We start from the raw sequence: 22,845 nt of genomic DNA, 5'->3' as shown, positions 1-22,845 counted from the left end.
TGTTCCAGTGTATGTCTACTACTAGCAAGTAATTTGAAGCATAGAAATTATTTTGCTGTGTGTGTTGTTTATTACTTCCTACTCATTTAATGATTTCTGTTATATTTATGAATAACATAGAGAACTTTTGAGTGGACAGCATCTTTTGTAATAACAATGTTGCTTTATTTCAAATATAATCAGATCTTAACAGTCTTAATTGACATGTTATGAGCTAACATTGTTTTAAATATTCTCACAGTGCCCTTACCAGCACAGCTACAACCAGTGGACTTTTGGGCTAGGTACCAACCACCACCACCACCAGAACCAGGGCAGAAGCGACTTCCAGAAGATATTGAAGCTGAGCTCAGAAAGCAAGAGCAAGAGCTGAATGAACTTGCTCTCATAAGTATAGAGTAAGATGTGGAGCTGTCCATTTTCAGTTATGACTAGAGAAAGCTTTATTTGTCTATTCAGTATCAGATGTACAGGGGTTGGACAAAAGTTTGAAAACACTGCAACAAATGCACACTTGAACATAAACGGAGATGTTAATGAAGCCTGCAGAGTGTGCTCTTGTATTTGATCTTGAACCACAATGTCTTCAATACATTGTGAGTCTCAGTCATGATCAGAACATGGTTCTGTATGGTTTTGAGTGCATTACATTGGAGTTAAGTGAAATCAAACATGGGCAAATTATTGGTGTTCAATAGTGAGTACTTCTTAACCAAGGGAGTTGAAGTGGCTGGTATTTCAAAAGGCACCATATCGAATATTTACACCACATGCAAGCAAGGCAGAAAAACATCATTTGCTAAGTCACAATGTAGGTGAAAGTGTGTACTGAGTATTGTGATGGACAGTCATTGAAAGGAACTATGATAAAAAAAAGAGGATGACAGATACAAAAGTCACAGCAGAACCTAATGTCACACTTGCAAACTCTGTCAGCACCATAACAACACAAAGTGAGCTTCATAAACAAGGAACTGCAGGGCAAACTGGAATTCAACTCATCAGTGGCGCAAATGCTCACAACAGGAGACTGTTCAGATAAGTCTTGTTTTGAACTTTTGACCAAATTTACATCCCAAGAGTGAAATACAGCGGGGATTTTGGGATAATTTGGGCAGCCATATCATGGTATTTCATTGACCACATGGTTATCCTGCACATGGTTATCCTGTTGAGGATTATGTGACCATTTTGACTGATCAAGTCTATCTCATGGTACAATATATGTTCCTCAATTGTAATGCTATGTTCCAAGATAACAGGACCACTGTTCACACAACTTGCATCATCCAGGACTCATTTCATGAGTGGCAGGATGAACTGTTGCATCTTTGTTGGCCACCACAGTCGCCAGATCTCAGTACTATTGAGCCTTTGCGGTCTATTTTGGAGAGAAAGATGCATGATAGCTAACCACTCCATCATCATTACCAGAACTTGCCATCATTTTGCTGGAACAATGGTACAATATTCCCTTGACAACCATACAGGGCCTTTCTGAAATGACTGGAAACTGCTTTGAACGCTGACAGTTTTCCTGCATCATTTTCGGCATGGCAATGTGTTATGTTTATGGTATTTTTGTCCACACCCTGTAATATCAGTTCTCCTACAGAGTTACAGTGGAACAGTTAACATGTTATGACAAATGAAAAATCCAGTGTGGAAACCATATAAAAACAGGGTACAGGCAACCAGTCACCGGCTGATGAATAATGGATTGTGTATAGCTGCAATTAAAAGATCATAATATTTGATTTTCCACTTTTCTTCTAGTTTTTATATACAGGTGAACTCAAATGCAAATATGGACACACCAATGCTCAGCTACACAGCAGTAGCTACGCATTGCATTGTCTTCCAGCTTTTGCTTAAACAGTAAGGAGGGGCGTAACAGCTACATATAAATGTGAGCACTTGCCTTGAGCTATAGTGCTGCACTGAAGATTAGCTGGCTGGTCCAGTTCACTCCCTGTTCTACTGTCAGTGCAATATCCTTGAGATACACTTCTTGGAAGAATACCATATTTTGGAGATTTGAAGGTAGCAGGAAAACAGTGGTCATCTTTTACCCAAACCATTACTTGACAGTATTTGACAGCTCCCTTGATGCTCTCCTAAATGATGTCTTTGAAGCTATATCAAAGTGAGCTTAGCATCATCAGGCATAAAATCTTTTGTAAGCATTAGCTTTCTGTGCCAGGGCCATATTTTTAGTATGTTACACCCCTGTGCAATAATTTATTTTACATCCCCCTTCCTAAACTTAAATATTGCTATTTATTTGTGGAATACCAATGATAAAGCTGCCTAATCATTAACTTTAGTTTTAAACTTTATTGAAGTATTTAAATAAGATGTAACACAAAGCACATATGTAAGTTAAATATTCAAAAATAATAAAATACTACTACAATTCAGTAGTCCCCATTGCTGAAAAATTGCTACCGAAACAGTATATTTGGGCACAATATATGGTTAGAACAAAAAGAAAATCACTACAGTTTAATACTGTACACCAAAATTATGTCAGTTAAATGTGAAATTTAGTCAGTCTAAAGTATACGATACAATACTAATTACTTGAACTTTTCCAGAATTTAGTGAACTTACTTTTAACTTCCTTCTCACTTTTGTATTTGTGAATTCATATTTCACTTCCTCAAGATCCAGACTGACTGTCATGCCTGATTCTGAGGCTAGTACTATGAGATTCACCAGTTGTTCTCAATGCCTGTAGGTAGTTCTTAATCAATTTTAAAAAAGAAAAGGACCTTTCAGGGGAACAGTTTGTTGCTCTGGAGAAAAGTTATAAATCTTGAGTGCTGTGTACACATTTGGATAGATATTGCCATTTTTTTAAACAATATTCTACAGAGAAACAGAAGAGAGGACAACTTGTCACCATCTACTTTCTTCAGATGTCAGATAGCTTTTAAAATGTATACATTCTTCACCAAAGTTGTTCTAACGCTAAGTTTATTTGCAGCATCATAAATCTGAACACCTTCTAGTTCAGTGATGTTTGAGAGAAATTAAAACATTAAGTTATATATTCTGTAGACATTAACTCTCTTCTGTAACACATCTTGAGGAGTTTGTATTATCCTAGAATATGACTTTTTCATTCTTCTCCAAATATCAACAAAGTCTGATCCTCTTTCTTCTTCAGGGCACTGGGGAGCTTCTTCTGAGTCAAATGACTCATCAAAGAATCTCTTGTGTTTAATCTGACATTTCCTTTTCTGATTCTCAGCAACTGAAGGAGGTTGAACTGATTCCAAATTCTGAACTACATACCTTAATTTTAACTTGAGAACCACATGGAATAATGTTGTGATGTGTATGGTGCCATCATAACAATGAATGTATGAAAACCTGAACAATGCCCCATAGGCATGATCTCATAGGCTACATTATTAGGTCGAGAGCTATCTCATGCCATAGCCTGTAGGCTTGTACACAGGAGATTTTATACAAATGGACTAACAATAAAATACAAATTCAATGACAGATAGAAATATTTGTCAACACTTTGGCAATAAATTGTTGAACACCTGAGTGTTGATGCAATGCACATTAAACATATACTTAAAAAATAATTTTTTGATGCCAAAGGTTTGCTGCCCCTGTAATTTTGTTGCCCTGTCCAGATACACAAGTTGCACATACCTAAATAGCACCATGACCACACATACCACATTTTGTTGCTGTTGTCATGCAGTACTTAGGTAGCTGCAGTACTAAACAACTACAATTTAGGCATCTGGAGCACTAAACACCTATAAAACTTTAGCACTCTCAAATTACAAATTCTAGACACCACCACTGATCGTGGCCAATTGTCTCATGATATTTTTCGGTTAATATGAGCTGCTACACGCAACTACAGTGTGACTGTGGCAGTGCACAAACCAGAAAAGACTGCACAATGATAAATATATGCTTACTGCACTTGAACATGTGATACAAGGACACTGCTGTGCCAGCAGTAATGAAAACAGAACACTGACCCACAAGGAGTCCAGAATCCGAGGTGGCACACATACTTACAGGATCACCTTATCCTTTGTTTAGTGACATAATTTCTCTTACAACCTTATCTTTCCTGTCTCTGATTCTTTGTTGACTATTGTTTAATTCAGTTGGTGAAATCCATATAATTCTATCAATGTTGCAGGCTACCTGATAATGTTCTTTGGTTTGAACCACCAACTGTGGTCAGGTGGGATGGTGAGAAAGGTTTCTGGTCAACTGAAGACTGTCATGACACGAAGTTTAATGAAGATAAGCAGGTACAGTAATAATAACTTTATAATATTGTGTAGGTCCCTAGCACATGTTTGGCAAGTTATGTGTGAAATCATGTTGCTGAAGGTGAGCACTGATTTATCTTGGATTATGAATCATTTTTCTTATCTGCTGCTATCTGTGCCAGTTCACTACATATTCCCTTCACTCCTACTTTGATTTCTTCAGTACGTCTGGACATGAATTTAGACAAGGAGCTAATGGAAAACCCAGTTGCTGGAGGTATCATCACACCATAAACAACAGTAGAGGAATACAAGGTGAACTAAGTTCATGACATAGACCTTACCACTGACTTTAGTGATTCTCTAAAGATATATTTCAGAGCCCTTAGCAATTACTCCCTTGCTGCCTGCATGAGAATCTCTGTTAGCTGCCCAACTGCTTAGACAATGACACCTTTGATACTAAAATACTTCTGCCTCTTTGGAGTTTACATGATCATGCTTATGACACAACTCTGCTGTGTTACTCGACTCTCTCAGGCTCCATTTACTGAACTCCATTTAGTACTACCTTGTACTTTCTGAGAAAGTAGTCTCCTTGTGTAATATATTCAATATGTTTAGTTTCATTGCTCTTCTTGGTGCGAAACTTGTCCATGCTGTATCAACATCTTTAATTTTAGTATGTGGCAAATAAATGTATTTCATTTATGTGGTGTCACCACCAGACACCACACTTGCTAGGTGGTAGCCTTTAAATCGGCCGCGGTCCGTTAGTATACGTCGGACCCGCGTGTCACCACTATCAGTGATTGCAGACCGAGTGCCGCCACATGGCAGGTCTAGAGAGACTTCCTAGCACTCGCCCCAGTTGTACAACTGACTTTGCTAGCGATGGTTCACTGACAAAATATGCCCTCATTTGCCGAGACGATAGTTAGCATAGCCTTCAGCTACGTCATTTGCTACGACCTAGCAAGGTGCCATGTTCAGTTGCTATTGATATTGTCAATAATGTACAGTCAAGAGCGACGCTCATCTTTAATGGATTAAAGTTAAGTATTCCACCAGCTACGTCCGTTTTTCGAAATTCTAATTTCCTTGACCTGTTCCAGACCTCACGCCAGCCTGCGTGAGCTAAAACGCATGCCTTTCGGCTTCCTCTAGTAACCCGGTGTTGGCTCTCCTGCCATCACACAACATTGGCGACGATACAATACTGCATTCGTAACTATACTGCCCTGATTTACTTGTGTAATGGCTTCGCCGACGTCTCCAGATGTACTGTCCGAATTTTATCGCTTACAGAATCAGCATACGCAGGCCTTACTGGATGCCCTGGGACAGCTCATCCAAGGTCAACGTGCAATGCAAAACAATGCGGCAGCCGCCACCCCACTGCTATTGCAGCCACAACACGCAGTTGCACCACCTTTTCGTTCTTTTGATGCTGCACTGGAAAGCTGGACGGAGTGGTCACACCAATTTGGATTCCATCTCGCCGCGTACAGAATTCAAGGTAGCGAGCGGCAGCCTTTTTTGTTGTCCTCTGTAGGGGTGCACACGTACCGTGTGATAGTCAAATTATTTCCCCGACGCGACATAGCAACTCTGTCCTACAACGAAATTTTGTCTGCATTAGATGCATATTTCAAAGAATCAGTCAATGTAGTTGCCAAACGGTATACCTTCTTTCATACAAAACGTACGGCAGGTCAGACTAATAGGGAGTGGGTTGCAACCTTGCAAGGCCTTACTAGGGATTGTGCTTTTGAGTGTCAATGTGGACTCCCTTATTCAGATACTATGGTACGTGATGCAATTGCACAGAACGTTTCTGATGTTCGTATAAGGGAACAGATTTTGAAACTAGTCAATCCCTCCCTTCAACAAGTGATGGACATATTGGATCGGCAGGACACACTTGACTTTGCTCAGGAATCATTTGAAACTTCGCCACCCATGTGTCAGGTTAACCGGCCCGCTGGGCGAGCTGCACGGAACAGTAAACAGTCCTCGCGCCCGGCCGCGCCGCTGCCGCCAGGCTCTCAGCCATGTGTACCGTGCCGGCAAGCAAATGCAGTGCTAAAATCATGCCCGCGGTGTGCTACTAGACATTCGCGTGAGAATTGCCTGTCACGCCAAGCTATTTGCTTTTACTGTAATAAAAAATACATGTTCAAAGTGTTTGCCAGAAAAAGCTCAGAACGGAAGCTCAAAACCATTCCAGGCCCTTTGCTTCATGCTGGAATCGGCATCGAACCAAGGATACTCAGGCTCGTGACACTTCACCCATGGAAATTCATATAGTTCATTCCACTCCGCCCAGTGCCACTCTCTCTAACAGTTACTGTGTTCGTCCCACAAATAGTGTGTGTTGACATTGCCGGAACTCCCGTCAAGTCGCAAGTGATTTTGTACCAGTGTCAGTTCACGTTGCACGAGACAGTCACTCTTGTCGTCAGCAGGGCAATAAACTTTTGTGGACTTGGACATTAACGGCAAAGTGATACCATTCCAGCTCGATACCGGGGCTGCAGTTTCACTGATCAATCAAGACACTTACAAACTGCTGGGCACACCTCTGTTGCGTGCCGCAAATGTTAAGTTAAGTACCTATTCAGGTCAAGAGATCCCTGTGTTAGGACAGTGCAGCCTTCTTACAACATACAACGGACAAACAAAACTTGTGTCATTTTATGTCCTTCGTTCTTCTTCTGCAGTGAACTTGTTTGGTTTCAATTTATTTCAGCTGTTTAACTTGTCTATAGTAAATCAGGTCCTATCAGTGAACCAGACTGTGCCTTCAGACAGTGCTTCTCGTCTATGTGAAGAATTTGCAGACATTTTTGCACCAGGCCTTGGTTGCGCTAAGAACTATAAAGCACATTTGGAACTGAAAGTAAACGCGCAACTGAAATTTTTCAGAGCGCACAATGTTCCCCACACATTGCGTGATGAGGTCACAAAAGCATTACATGATTTGGAATCACAAGGTGTAATTGAACGTGTGCAGGCTTCTCTCTGGGCATCGCCCTTAGTAATTTTGCCAAAACCTTCCGGAAAATTGAGACTTTGTGTGGACTTCAAGGCAACAGTGAATCCACAACTAGTGACTGCAACTTTTCCTTTTCCCCGCCCGGAAGATCTTTTTGACAAACTGTGCCTGGGTAAATATTTTTCGAAGTTGGACCTAGCAGATGCATACTTGCAAATACCGGTGGACGAAGAATCCAAGTGCGTTTTGGTGGTTAACACGCATCTTGGTTTGTATCGATTCAAACAAGTGCCATTCGGGTGTGCATCCACCCCTGCATTGTTTCAGCAGTATCTACAAACTGTTTGTGCATCGGTCCCTACTGCAGCAAACTATCTGGACGATATTGTGATCTCCGGAAAGACGGAAGAAGAACATTTAGCCAATCTCAGAACATTATTTCAGGTCTTGCGACAAAATGGTCTTCACTTGTGGAAGGACAAATGTGTGTTTTTTGCTCGTGACTAACCCTACCTGGGACATGTACTCAATGCCCAAGGCATACATCCCAGTCCAGAGCACCTCCGTGCCATACAAGACTTGCCTTCACCGCAGAATTTGAAGCAGCTACAGAGTGTGCTGGGCAAAATTAACTATTATCATCGCTATGTTCCCCATGCCTCTTCCATTTTAGCTCCACTTTATCGCTTACGCCGTAAAGGTGGAATGCGAACGCGCCTTTCGCCAGTTGAAATCAGCGTTGCTTTCCAATACTTGCCTTACGCCATTCAATCCCCGGAAGCCCCTATTGTTGATGGTGGATGCATTGGATTTCGGGATCGGTGCTGTGCTTGCACACAAAGATGGATTGCACAATCGCCCTATTGCCTTTGCGTCCAAATTGCTCTCATCTGCACAACAAAATTATTCACAGATTGAGAAAGAATCATTGGCTCTCGTATTTGGTGTTACAATGTTTCATGATTTCTTGTATGGTCGTCACTTTACCATCATCATAGACCACAGACCTTTGACATCGCTTTTTCATCCAACCAAGCCTGTACCTCCACGTACAGCACAGAAATTCATTCGCTGGTCTCTTTTCCTCTCGCAGTACTGCTACGATATCTTGTATCGGTCCACTGCTAAGCATGGAAATGGCGATGCGTTGTCCCGTTTGCCTGTTGCTGAGGATAGAGCATTCGATTCCTCTGAACTTGCTTGCATGTTCATTGATTCGGAAACTGATGACGTGGTCGAATCGTTTCCGATTGATTTTCATCATGTAGCTACAGCCACAGCTGCCGACCCTGTGCTTGCTACGGTTCTGCATTTTATTGCTATGCAATGGCCCTTGTCAAAGTCACGGATCGGGGATCCGTTGGTTCGCCGATTTTATGCTCACCAGGAGAGACTTTTTGTATGACGTGGTGTTTTGCTGTTGCATTCTGATAATGATCAGTCCAGGGTCGTGGTACCACGTTCGTTACAGTCCTCTGTCTTACAGCTTCTCCACCAAGGACATTGGGGTATAGTGAGAACGAAACAACTTGCTTGTCAGTACTGTACTTGGTTCGGAATTGATGCCGTGATTACGAATATGTGCTCTTCTTGCGTGGTGTGTGCCGAACAAGAATCAGCACCGCCGCAGAAATTTTTTGCATGGCCAAAAGCCACTTCCCCTTGGCAATGCTTACACATCGATTTTGCTGGTCCATTCTGGAATGCTCGATGATGGTTGTGGTAGATCCCTTCAGTAATTTTCCTTTTGTTGTCCGGATGTCTTCCACGACGTCATCTGCCACCAAGCATTATCTGCTATCTTTTGCATTGAAGGTCTTCCACAGACTATTGTTTCCGACAATGGCCCACAATTCAAATCCGCAGAATTTCAGTCATTCTGCAAGGCCAATGGTATTCAACATCTGACGTCCGTGCCGTTTTCGCCACAGTCAAACGGTGCCACTGAACGATTGGTCAGGACTTTCAAGTCACAGATGTTGAAGTTGAAAGAGTTGCATTCTCGGGAGGACGCGTTATTGCTCTTTTTGTCCTCGTATCTCTCTCTGCCCCGAGATGGCCGCTCGCTGGCTTAGTTGCTTCACGGTCACCCTCATCGCACCTTGATGTCTTTGCTACATCCGCCGCATCAGGTTCCTGTGCAGCGGCAGACACGTGCTTTTGCCCCAGGTGACGTTGTCTACTACTGCCACTATCAAGGTTCACAGCATTGGGTCAAAGGGCACATTCTTCGCTGCCTCGGCCGTGCTATGTATCTGGTTTTGGGGGCCTCTCAATCAGCTGCGCCTCTGTCGTCGCACGGGATCTGCCGCTCCCCGTCTGCTTTCAGCAATGGTGCCGTCCGGTCAGCGCCCTGGGGACCCATCTACTGGCTCACCTCAGCCCCAGGTGTTGCCGACGCTGCCTTCCATTTTGCCCCATGGCGACGCGCCACCGCCGCCGCCACCGCCGCCACCGCCGCCTGTTCTCCCGCCGGCGACGCCTGCAGTGGACGCGTCGCTACAACTGCTGGGCGCCTCCCTGTGTCACGCACCGCTGATCACTTCCGGTGACCAGTTGTCCTCCGACATGGAACTCTTGCCCGCTCTGGACCGTATGTTGTCTTCGCCCGTCGGGTGCCCCGGCCCGATGGAGGTTGACCCTTCGGCCCCTCCTGTCTCTCTGCGGGCGCATACACCGCATGTTGGCGTGCACCCTGGAGCAGGTTTTCAGGCATTTCCTAGCTCCCCGCGGTCTGAATGGCAGGGTGCGGGTGGCACAGCCTTGCCTGTTATTAGGCTCCCCACCTTGTCGCATACGTCAACATGGGGTCCTCCCCACGGCGGGCGGAAGCCTTATGTCACAACCGTGAGCCAATTTGTGGGGGAGGAATGTGGTGTCACCGCCAGACACCACACTTGCTAGGTGGTATCCTTTAAATCGGCCGCAGTCCGTTAGTATACGTCGGACCCGCGTGTCGCCACTATCAGTGATTGCAGACCGAGCGCCGCCACACGGCAGGTCTAGAGAGACTTCCTAGCACTCACCCAGTTGTACAAATGACTTTGCTAGTGATGGTTTACTGACAAATTCGCTCTCATTTGCCGAGACGATAGTTAGCATAGCCTTCAGCTACATCATTTGCTACGACCTAGCAAGGCGCCATGTTCAGTTACTATTGATATTGTGAATAATGTACAGTCAAGAGCAATGCTCATCATTAATGGATTAAAGTTAATTATTCCACCAGCTATGTCCATTTTTCTAAATTCTAATTTCCTTGACCTGTTCCAGACCTCATTCCAGCCTGCGTGAGCTAAAACGCGTGCCTTTCGGCTTCCTCTAGTAACCCGGTGTTGGCTCTCCTGCCAACCCACAACAATTTACACACTATGATTTCCAATTTCCTTTTGTACTTTCATGTTTAGAAGTCAGTGTGAAGGACTTTTTTCTATTTTCCTCAAGTGATTGCAGTTTGTAGTGCAGTCGCCCTATTGATTTGTACTCCTACTGGTACTTAAATACCGCACCTCTAGTTAATGTAAATGGGTGGAATATATTAGTAGATGCATTTTTAAACAGATGTTTGTTACCTTATATATGTTACAATGCTTCTGTTGTCCATCAGATGTTAGTATAGTGGTCAGCAATGTTACCAATTCTTCAGGTTAAACATTAAAAACAACACATTTGAAAGAAATGTTTTGTCTTTGTAAAAGTGTTAGCATTGAAGATGCTGTTATCATGTTTTCTGTCATAGTTATGAAACAGGCAAACATTAATGAGAAAAAGATTTATACAAAAGCTAGTGACCACATTAACAATAATTCAATAATGAATACTGGCAACATATTTATAGAAAATCGAAGCAATGAAAACATAACAGAAATTTTGTGTTTACAAAGAATGGTACGGGTGTTACATAATCAGTCTCTCCCAATCACCATCCATTTTCTTCAACCCTCCATCCCAGTCCCCAACTCATTCTAAAATACAGAAACAAACAGTTTGGATTGTTTACAGATATGAGTAATACAGTAAATTGGCACACATTCAGTTACAGTGAAGAACTTAGATTTAAGCAGATTTTAAAATGCTTGCCTCAAGAGAACAATTAGCATGAGATTTGAAATTCTGAAATCTTCACACAAATTTTTGATTCGTATCATAGCTAATTGCGAACTGATACTGTAGGATAGTGAATACCTTTGCATACCATGCACACATACATGCACACACACATTGTGCCGCTTCACAGAGCTGACCCAAAGCACAATACTATGATTGCAGTTTGGCTGATGGATGGGGGTGGGGTAGAGGTTTGGGTGGGGTGAGTAGATGGAGAGAGAGGTGGGAGACAGGATAAGGGGTTGGGGTTGGTAGCTAGCAGCCTGGAGGAGGGCAGCCGGTTTGCCAGCTAGGATGGGGGGGGGGGGGGGGGGGGGGAGGTGGCAGCTACACAAGCTAGGCATGTGATGCATGGGTGTCAGAGCTGATGGGTAGTGACATACAATATAATTTGGGGGGAGGGGGGCTGATAAGGCAGAGGAAGGAAAACTGCTGCGTGGAGGGTTTGGGAACAGAGTTTTAATGCAGACTGCGAGGCCAGGAGGATTATGGGAGTGAAGGATGTGTTCCAAAGATAACTCCCATCTGCATACTTCAGAAAATCTAGTGGTGGTGGGCTGGGTGGGGGGAGGGTTGGGGAGAGCATCCAGGTGGCCTGGGTTGTGAAGCAGCCACTGAAATCGAGCATGACCACAGTTGGGCAGTGGCCATTCATTATGGTGGACAGATTGGTGGCTGTCATATCGACATCAAAAGCTGCGCAGTGATTGCAGCAGACTAGGTATCTGACATGACTGCTTTCACAGGTGGCCCTGCCTCTGATGGGGTAGGATAAACCTGAGACAGGACTGGAGAAGGTAGTGCTGGATGGGTGGATTGGGCAGGTCTTGCACGTGGTCTTCCCCAGAGATATGCTCCCTGGAGCAAGGGATTGAGAGGGGGAGTGGCATAGAGATGGACAAGGATGTTGTTCAGGTTGGGTGGATAACAGAACATCACTTTAGGGGGGTTTGGAAGGATTTTTGGGCATGAAGATAAATCATCAAAGCCCTGGCAAAGGGTGTGGTCCAGTTGCTCCAATGAATGGCGATAATGGGTTACTAGAGGGACACATCTTTGTAGCTGATTCTTGAGGATGCTTAGAGTATAGAGGTGTGTGAGGAAATGGCACAGAAAATTTGTTTTTGAACTGGATTTTAGGTGTGGGAGAGGTTTTGAAGTTGTGGAGGAATGAGGATAGGGTGTCTTGCCCATATTATCAAGATATCATCAGTGAACCTTAACCGGAATAATGGTTTGGGGTTTTGGGAGGCTAGGAACGTTTTCTGTAGATAGCCCAGAAAACGTTTGGTGCAGGAAGGTGCCACCAGTTAAAGCAACCATGCCTTATACCACATCTGCTGCAATCACTGCACAACTTTTTTGTTGGCATGACAATGAACTGTCTATCCACAAGAATGAACGGCCATCATCAAACTGAGGAAAGAATAAAGTTGCATACCGTGTGACACAACATGCAGCTGAGCACAACCTGCTTGATTTCAGTGACTGCTTCACAACCTGGACCATCTGGATCCTTCACCCAATCACCAGCATTTCAGAACTATGCAAATGGGAGTTCTCCTTGCAACACTCCTTCACTCCCATAACCCTGTTGGCCTCAGTTTTCTTTAGCTCACTTTTCTCATACCCTCCACCCACCAGCTACCCTTTCCTCTGTCCTATCATTCCCTCCCAATTCATGTCCTCACATCATCATACCTAGCCTGTGCACTTGCCATCCATCCCTCCCCCTCCCACATTCCTAGCCAGCGAATTGACTGCCTCCCTCCAAGCCACTAGCTACACACCCCAAACCCTCTTCCTTTCTCCCACTTCTCTCTCCATCTACCCACACTACCCAACATAAATCTTGCCCCATCCTGTGTGTGTGTTTCTTTTAGACATGTATTAGTACTCTCGTTTGAGAAACGAGTCACTCCAAAAGCAAGCAAACTTTCCTTCTCTTTTGTGTGTGCTCGTCAATGACTCAACATCTCTGCTACTTGGTGAGTGGTTCCCTTTATGTCTAAGTTATTTACTTTTGACCAAAATTTTCCTGCTATATTTAATCTTCATTTTGTAAGGTGCTGAACATATTGCCTAATTTGATCTCTTATACCTCCCTATTCTCAAATAAATAACCGTATAATCATAATTTGTATTTCTGCCATCTTGCCTGATGAGTCTATTTTTCCCAGGTTTGTATTTATTTTTAGCCTGCATCCTATGGATCTACAGTCACTTGAAACTGTAACATGGTGAAGGTCTGTCACATCCAATTAAATTTAATTACTGTTTGATAAAATATTATCAGCTTTATTTTTAGCTCCACTTGGTTCTTGCCTAGCCTGTGATTAACATAGACTGTGTAATGATGCACATGTTTCATATCTGTTTCAGGTTATAACATTTAGGCTTGGGAGGTTTGGTCCAATAGGCCTTGCTGCCTATCGTTATTTTAACCTCCCATACCAGTCTTGGGAAATGAAACCTGACCTCAAGAATGGGGGAATAATACTGAGCATAACAGCTACAGTTGTCATTGTGGAGTTTCATATAAAGGTTAGAAATGTGGTTGTATGAAATAACATGCAGTGTATGTTTATTTTATGACAAAGAGGCAAGTTCCAACAATGATGAGGTACTTTCAAGTTTCAGTTGTGTAAATTGGTGTACTGTCTCAGATAACTACTTGCATATGACAAGTAAATAATATTATGGCAGTAGAAGATGGTGTTCCTATCAATTAAACTTTGCTTTTAATACATTTATACATGTGGCATACAGTACTAACATCAACTTGATATACACATTAGTTTTTTTATGTGGCTTTTAAAAGTAGTTATGCTGCTCATATTTTTCTTTAACTGTGAACTTAACTAATATGCCATTATAAAAGTCATTGTTTTGGATGATTTATCACCAAAAGAAATTTAACCAAAGCTGGTGGAAACATATGAAAAGGCTGTTTGCTTCATTTGTAATAGTTGATTAATGGGCAGATAAATTTAAATGTAATCATATTTCTCTTGAAGATGATCCATATGAAAGACACCCCAAAACTTCAACAAAGGATGAAAATATAAGGAAAGTGCACAATATGGTACTGAATGTAGAAATTAAAGGTTTCTGAATAGTTTACAAGCATTACTTGAATATTGATCACACATGTTTGTGAAAATAAATTTCTCAATGTTCACAATGTTTTGAGAAAGATCAGTTTATTTGTTGCACCAGTTGGTTGTTGTGTAACAAATGGGTCCACTAAAGAGAAAAGATAATCAGATGAGTGGGTGACATCTGGTGGCACTGCACCTAAAAGACCAGAGTCAATTTCATGTGCCACAAAGGTTGTGATGACTCTTTTCTGGGATGAAAGCAAGATTTTCTTATTTATTACCCTTCAGATTATGATGTTTATTTAACTGGTGAATACAGCACTAGATGCATAAACAGACTACATAAAAAATATGTTTGGAATGGCTTGGAAACAAAAGAAAATTCTTCTATCATCAGAGCAGTGGACCTGATCACAAAAGTGCTTTGACAAAGAGAAAACAGAAGGATTTGAACTACAACAGGTTGTAATATTAACCCAGTTTACCATATTTGGCTACCTCTGGCTACAATAAACTTAATTTGAGTATTCCTATGTTCCATAGATCATATTTGTGATAACCTGCTGTCATACTGAACATGTGAGTAAACTTACAGATGTTACACATTATCACAGTAAAAATTGATTTTTAGCTTAATCTACACTAAAATTTAGTCAATGGAAGTCAACTACATATGAACATTGTCTATTCAGTGATTAATCCATGGAGTAGAAATAATTATAAAACATAAATGATTTTAATCTGTTTTTAAGCTGTTTTCATTGTCTACCAGCATCATAGATTCACAAGTGGAGTAGTGAAACTGTAATCATTTGTTTGTCTTAACATGTGCATATCATCTGTTGATGTGCATCCCATTAGATAATTCCTTCATGACGCCTCACTTTTTTTTGTCTTAGAGTGTATAAATATACATAGTTTTGTGTTTTGGTAAAGTTGAGTAGGAAAGTCATTTCAAGAATTAGAATTATCTTTATTACATATGAAGGTTTATTATGGAATGCATTCTGTCATGGTTGGTCTAGTTATTTTCATGAGGTATTACTTAGGGGCTTCATATGTTGACAAGGACTGTAGCATGGTGTTTGATGACATCATAAGTACAGCAAAGGGGCTACTGTGCTATGCACAGCTCTAAGGAGTATCAATGTCTTGAACATAATTTATAGCAATAATTTCAACCATTTTGTTTGATTGATTGAATGCTATAATCAGAACTAGGTGCCAGTTTAACAAAAAGACACATGTTAATTGTGAATTGGGTTTTATTCATCTCATGACGTACATTTACAATCCATTTGGTTTGCATACAGGAGACATGTCAAAAATCTATAAAACAGCTACAATGATTTTTACATTAATAAATAATAGCACTATAATAAATATTAACACCATAAGGATATTTCTCAGAATGTGTAACACGTTGTATCCAGCTCAAACTTCCAGTTTCTCACACATTAATTCATCCACTGAGTAATAACACTTCAGTGTCAGTACCTCTCGTACTCAGTAATCTCTTGTCTAATGTATAGTCAATGTATAATAAAGTATGGTTGTAACTCCATGATGTCATAATATTTATTTAGTAGCCATTGGTGTTGAATCAAGACTTAAGAAGATTGTCAGGAGTTTGACAATTTCTACAGGACACATGTGTAGTTTACTGGTAACACACATATCATATAAACTATTACAGCTTCTATACGTGGAGCACTAATTATGGGCACTATGGCACAGCAAAACACTGACTTTCTGTGCCCTTTGTGTATGGCTCCATCAGATCACCAACCTCTCCTACCCCCCAACCTCCTCCCTACCAATGACTCCCACCTGCAAGCAACCTGTAGGATTTTATCAGTCTCTGTGCAGAGATTACAGGGATCACTGCCACTCAGATGTGAGCTATCCCTTCAGTATTCCAGATGGTGTTGACCTTTGCTCACCTTTCACCATTCAATGCTTGTGATCTGTGATCCCCAGTTGTGGTTTTGAGACCCACCACAGTCCACCAGTTTTTGTGCATTTAATGATACTCTGATATCATGATTAAAGAAGCAGCACATGTTGGCACTGTTTTCATCCAAAGAATGTGCTGACATGCACCCCGCACAGGTTCTCCAAAACCTCTGTGCTCTCACCAAGCTCAGCATAGTGCCTGAGCAGCTATTATTCCCAAAGTGCTTTGACAAAGGGAAAACAGAAGGATTTGAACTACAACAGGTTGTAATATTAACCCAGTTTACCATATTTGGCTACCTCTGGCTACAATTAAATTAATTTGAGTATTCCTATGTTCCATAGATCATATTTGTGATAACCTGCTGTCATACTGAACATGGGAGTAAACTTACAGATGTTACACACTATCACAGTAAAAATTGATTTTTAACTTAATCTACACTAAAATTTAGTCAATGGAAGTCAACTACATATGAACATTGTCTATTCAGAGATTAATACATGGAGTAGAAATAATTATAAAACAGAAATGATTTTAATCTGTTTTTAAGCTGTTTTCATTGTCTACCAGCATCATAGATTCGCAAGTGGAGTAGTGAAATATTTTTATGGCTGCATACTTAGCCCCTTTCTGTGCAAGGGTAATATTAAGTGTTGCTGGGAGGTTATTTTTATTCCTAATATTGTTTCTCCACATAAGTAAATTTGTAGCTGGATAATATTCTGTCTCCCATGAGGTGAATATAGGAACCATAGAATGGCATCTGAAGATCCAGAATAACACTTCAAGGTGGAATATACTTCCTCCAGAAACATTGACTAAAGCACACTAACCTAAAATTAGACTAATTTTAAAAGTAAATACTTTTAAACTACACATTGTCAAACAATGGAAAATCCAGGATGGAATAACAACAATATAAGCAGGTTAGATTGCTACTCACCACATAGACAAGACATTGAGTGGCAGATGAGATGCTGAGTGGCAAATGTGCACATTGAAAAAATACTGCTGAATACTATTTTGCTATCAGAATAAGTTCTTCATCAGATGTAGACAAAACAAAGTACAAACACATTCATAAGTGCATAATTTACATACACATGGCCACTGTCGTCTCTGGACTATGAGGCCTAACTGCAAATTCTTCTGAGATTTGTAGCAATATTTGCTGGGGTGGACAGTGAGGGTAAAGATAGGGGTGTGAGCTGGGGAGGGAGAGATATAGCAGGGTAGGGAAAGATACTAGTGCTGCTTGTGGGAGGGTGCAGGAATGTATTGGAGACAGGATTGTCGGCTGCAGATGAGCAGGATCAGAAGGTTGTGCTGGAAGTGTGTGAGGAGGATGAGAGAAAAGGGAAGAGGAGAGTAGTAGAGAAGCAGAAAGGGCCATGCAGGTGTGCAGGCAGGATAGAAAGCATGAGTGGGGCTTGAGTTATAGCAGGGAAAGGGATAGGTAATTGGAGAACAGGGTTCAGCAAAGGTTGAGGCCAAAGGGAGGTTATGGGAACAAGGATATGTTACGAAGAGAGTTCCCATCTGTGCAGTTCAGTAAAGCTGGCGTTCTTGGGAAGAATCTAGATGGCACAGGCTGTGAAGCAGTCATTGAAATTGAGCACATAGTGGTGTTAGGCATGCTCAGCAAACTGATGATCCAACTGTCTCTTGGCACAGGATGTGCCATTTGGATTGTTCCCACCAGCAATAACTTTTCTGAATTTCACAGGTGAAAACTCTCCCTGCAACTTATCTCTCATTCCTGTAACCCTCTGACCTCGATCTTCACTAGCCCCTTTTCCCCAACTGCCTCTATGCTTTTTCTTGTTTCCACCATAACCCTACTCATGCCTTCTATCCTGACAGCACACCTGCTACATCTTTTTTACTTCTCTCCTCTTGCCTCCCAATGCTGCAGCTAGGAGCCCAGTATCCTGTGCCCACCATGTCCCTGCACACTCCTACAGGCAGTACTAGCATTTTCCCCCCAATACTATCCTGCTATCCCTCCCCCTCTTTACAAGACACCTCATCTGTATCCCCACTACCTGCTCCAGCAAAGATCACTGCTCACATCAGTGCTTATGACATCTAGCAGTCTTTTTTTTCTGTGCACCTTTCTACCACTCACTGCTTCCTCTATGTGGTGAGTAGCAATCTATCCCTTTCAAAACATCACAAATGCTTTCCTTATCTAAAGCATGATGCATTTCAATCCTTGAACACTCATCTTCAAGTGCTTAGTATGAAAACCAGTTCGTGTTTGAAACCTGGGGTCCTTCCCTTTACATTTATGAATGTAAATCAGTCACAGTGTGCAGCAATAGCTACTATGGATAAAAGTAAAAAAAGTGAATACTTTTATATGTCTACTGGCAATGCTAAGAATCTCCTGAAGGACGGTGGTTAATTCTGATATGAGATTGTAGTACTCTAGGGAACACAGTTAAAATAACTTACCAAAATGAACAGCACATAATGAATGAAACAGAGCATTAGAAGCTGTACCTAAATGAAAATAAACTTCTTGCGTTCATGACAAAGGAATTGAATTGCAAGAAAGACGGAGCATATGGTTACAGGATAAAAAACTACGACTCATAAAGAACTGGTTCAAAGTGGTTGAGGATGAGTTAGGAAAGTTACATATAATAATACAAGAAATTGAAAGGAGAGAAGAAAAGACAAATCTGAAGAATAAAAACATGAGACTTACATCAAAAACACATAAATGAAAATGTACATTATAACAAATGAAGAAAAGAAAAGGTAAATTGGAGAAGTTTTGTATGCTATTCAGTAAACCATTAAAACAAATATGTCTTGTAATAAAATAACCATAAAAAAGCTCTAAATTAAAAACCTGAGATATTTCCTCCTGAAATTGTTCAGCCGACAGAGAAAATGAAATAGTGTTATATGTGGTTTAGAGATACTAAGTTACAATATCTTTTAATGAAGTAGTAACTACTCAGGAAAAAATATAAAGACTTTAACCATCATAAATTTGCTTATAAAATAAGAATCTCCAGTAGTATTAATTAGCCTATTCTGTCAGAGCTCCTAGACATCAATCTTCATAATAAGGAGATACAATATTGCATGTTAATACGTGGTCAAAGTAAACCAACTATGCTTTATTGAATAACGTCTGGCAATATTTGGGTTCTTGCAATCATAGAACCTAATTCTACTCCTCAAACTAGGGAAGGACCATATGCACACAAATAGCTAGAGCAATCTTACTATCTGCATGAGAAAGATTTGAATTTCATGATGAACTACTGGGTAAATGAATTCTAAAGCCAAGAAGCTCCTTACTTACCTCTAGTTTTAGCTGAAGAGATATTATTCTTTTAATGATAATCTGACCCTGTTGGAATTGGCTACACAATAGTTTCCAGTGCAAAAGAAACCATCCATAAGGTGTCATTTTAACAGAGAGAAAGTGTACAATACTACTTGAAAGGAAAATATCCTTGGACATCTACATGCATACGTACATCAATCCTTGTTCCATAAATCATGAATATAACTTTTCATAATGATGTGCCAAAGTGAGATTTAATCCAGAATTGTGAAGATCACCTATTCTTATAGTATTGTACCTATGCACTTTGCTATTATTTTTATTTGGGATGGGTTATTAATGATAAATTTCATAAGTGACTATATGTATTGCTATTATTCTGATTACGTGCTTTTGTGCAATGAATACTTTCTCTCTTAATGACAAATTAATTGCCCTAAAATATGTTGCCATATGAAGGCAGTGAATGAAACTAGGCATAGTAGCTAATTTACTGACATGTTTATCACCAAAATTTGCAATAACCCTAACAGCATAAATAGTTGGACCTAACCGTTTCAGCAGATCATCAATGTATTTCTTCCAATTCAATTTCTCATCAATTCACACACTAATAAATTTTTAATCTTCTGCCTTAGCAACAGACTTCTGTTCATAGTCTCTATTTATCAATGGTGTTATGCTTTTTATTGTACAAATTGTTTAAACCATTTGCAGAGAACCACTTAATAATTTTCTGGAAGACATTATTTACAATTTCCTCAGCTGATTCTTGCTTGTTGGGTGTGATTACTATACTTGTATCATCAGCATCCCTGAATGGGGCACTGAGGGTGACTACATATCATCATATAATTCATTTTCTACAAATGTTTCTATAGATATTGGCTCACTCATTTTGTATCTACCACTTTTGAAACAAGAGAGCAGTGACCCTCATGGGTGCATTACATTTGCAGCAGCTATTAACAGTGTAGACACTACCATCAAAAGGTTTTGTAACGTTCATGTTTGTTGAGAAATTTGCAGTCTTTTTCTCCACCTCCTCTAATTTTACAACCGTCACTGGTCAGCTACAGATGAAAGTTGACAGACTGAAGTAATAGGCTATATGTTGTGGTTATGAAATCACTTTGTAAAAAAAAAAATGCATTTTGACTTTTCATTATTCTCATCTTACCTTCAGTCCATCTGTGCAACAAATGTGAAGCACAAGGCCACAGAAGGTAAGACATCATACTAAACATTGTAAAGCGTTTCAGCCACAGATCATGGGGAACAATCCAGGCATACTTGCATTCAACAAAGCTTCCATGTAATTGCAGTGGGATTATGCAGGCAGCTCAGAAATCATGTTTAAAAATTATCATCTGTAATCAGCTTGAATGTTTTACTAGGATGGCAATGGGAGATTTTATGACCAGCCAGCATGACATGGCTCTTGTAATAGATATGGCTGACACTGTGTGGCACCCTTTCATCCAAACATCATATTGTCTGTTGTTCATTACATATTCCCAGCCTCTGTGCTATCATTTATGAACACATAACTGCGTACAGCATCTTCTCAGTTTCCCAATCACCCGTCTTCTATACAGCTAGTTGCCATCTAATGAGGTGTATATTTATGAATTATTTAGGAATGAAGGAGACAACTCACCAAAAGGCAGAAGTGCCGCATTATCAATAGGCACGCAAACAAAAGGTTTGGAGCTTGGCTAGCTTTCAGAATGCACTTCCATTTTTCTAACTGTGGACAGGGTGAGTCACCTAACATTACCGCTGGATATATTTCGTAAACCACATCAAATACTGACGAATCGATTCCACAGACTGAACGTGAGCAGAGGGGCTAGTGTAATTGGTTAATACAAACCATAAAAAAATGCATGGAAGTATGTTTTTTAACACAAACCTACGTTTCTTTAAATGGAACCCCGTTAGTTTTGTTAGCACATCTGAACATATAAACAAATACGTAATCAGTGCCGTTTGTTGCATTGTAAAATGTTAATTACATTCGGAGCTATTGTAACCTAAAGTTGACGCTTGAGTACCACTCCTCCACTGTTCGATCGTGTTTATCGGAGAGCACCGAATTATGTAGGGATCCAAAGGGAACGGTGATAGACCTTAAGTACAGAAGAGACTGGAACAGCACATTACGCCCACATGCTAACACCTTTTTATTGGTCTTTTTCACTGACGCACGTGTACATTACCATGAGGGGTGAGGTACACGTACACACGTGGTTTCCGTTTTCAATTACGGAGTGGAATAGAGTGTGTCCCGACATGTCAGGCCAATAGATGTTCAATGTGGTGGCCATCATTTGCTGCACACAAAAGCAATCTCTGGCGTAATGAATGTCGTACACGCCACAGTACATCTGGTGTAATGTTGCCGCAGGCTGCCACAATACATTGTTTCATATCCTCTGGGGTTGTAGGCACATCACGGTACACATTCTCCTTTAACATACCCCACAGAAAGAAGTCCAGAGGTGTAAGATCAGGAGAACGGGCTGGCCAATTTATGCGTCCTCCACGTCCTATGAAACGCCCGTCGAACATCCTGTCAAGGGTCAGCCTAGGGTTAATTGCGGAATGTGCAGGTGCACCATCATGCTGATACCACATACGTCGACGCGTTTCCAGTGGGACACTTTCGAGCAACGTTGGCAGATCATTCTGTAGAAACGCGATGTATGTTGCAGCTGTTTGGGCCCCTGCAATGAAGTGAGGACCAATGAGGTGGTCGCCAATGATTCCGCACCATACATTTACAGTCCACGGTCGCTGTCACTCTACCTGTCTGAGCCACCGACGATCGTCCATGGACCAGTAATGCATGTTCCGTAGATTCACTGCCCCATGGTTTGTTAAACCTGCTTCATCGGTAAACAGGTAGAACTGCAACGCATTCTCTGTTAATGCCCATTGACAGAATTACACTCGATGATTAAAGTCATCACCATGTAATTGCTGATGTAGCGACACATGAAACGGGTGAAAGCGGTGATGATGCAGTATGTGCATGACACTACTTTGACTCAGTCCACCGGCTCTCGCAATGTCCTGTGTACTCATGTGTGGGTTCATGGCAACAGCAGCTA

General features: G+C 41.2%; 1 protein-coding gene across 2 annotated transcripts in view; it reads left to right on the top strand.

Annotated features, from left to right (window-relative positions):
• Nucleotides 1-5,570: 5,570 nt before the first annotated feature.
• The window catches only part of LOC124712054 (dynein axonemal intermediate chain 7-like), an 87,216-nt gene continuing 69,941 nt past the window's right edge, over nucleotides 5,571-22,845 (top strand). The window contains exons 1-2 of one of the 2 annotated variants that reach the window (XM_047242347.1): nucleotides 5,571-5,775; nucleotides 13,744-13,905. In XM_047242347.1, the coding sequence (XP_047098303.1) occupies nucleotides 5,590-5,775; nucleotides 13,744-13,905 (348 nt within the window). In that variant the 5' untranslated portion in view covers nucleotides 5,571-5,589. Of the gene's footprint in view, nucleotides 5,776-11,944; nucleotides 13,608-13,743; nucleotides 13,906-22,845 lie in introns of those variants that run through there. The other variant, XM_047242348.1, reaches the window with a different exon arrangement.

Source organism: Schistocerca piceifrons, chromosome 8, assembly GCF_021461385.2.
Source record: "Schistocerca piceifrons isolate TAMUIC-IGC-003096 chromosome 8, iqSchPice1.1, whole genome shotgun sequence".
NCBI lineage: Eukaryota > Metazoa > Arthropoda > Insecta > Orthoptera > Acrididae > Schistocerca > Schistocerca piceifrons.
This window is presented reverse-complemented; position numbering and strand designations above follow the sequence as displayed.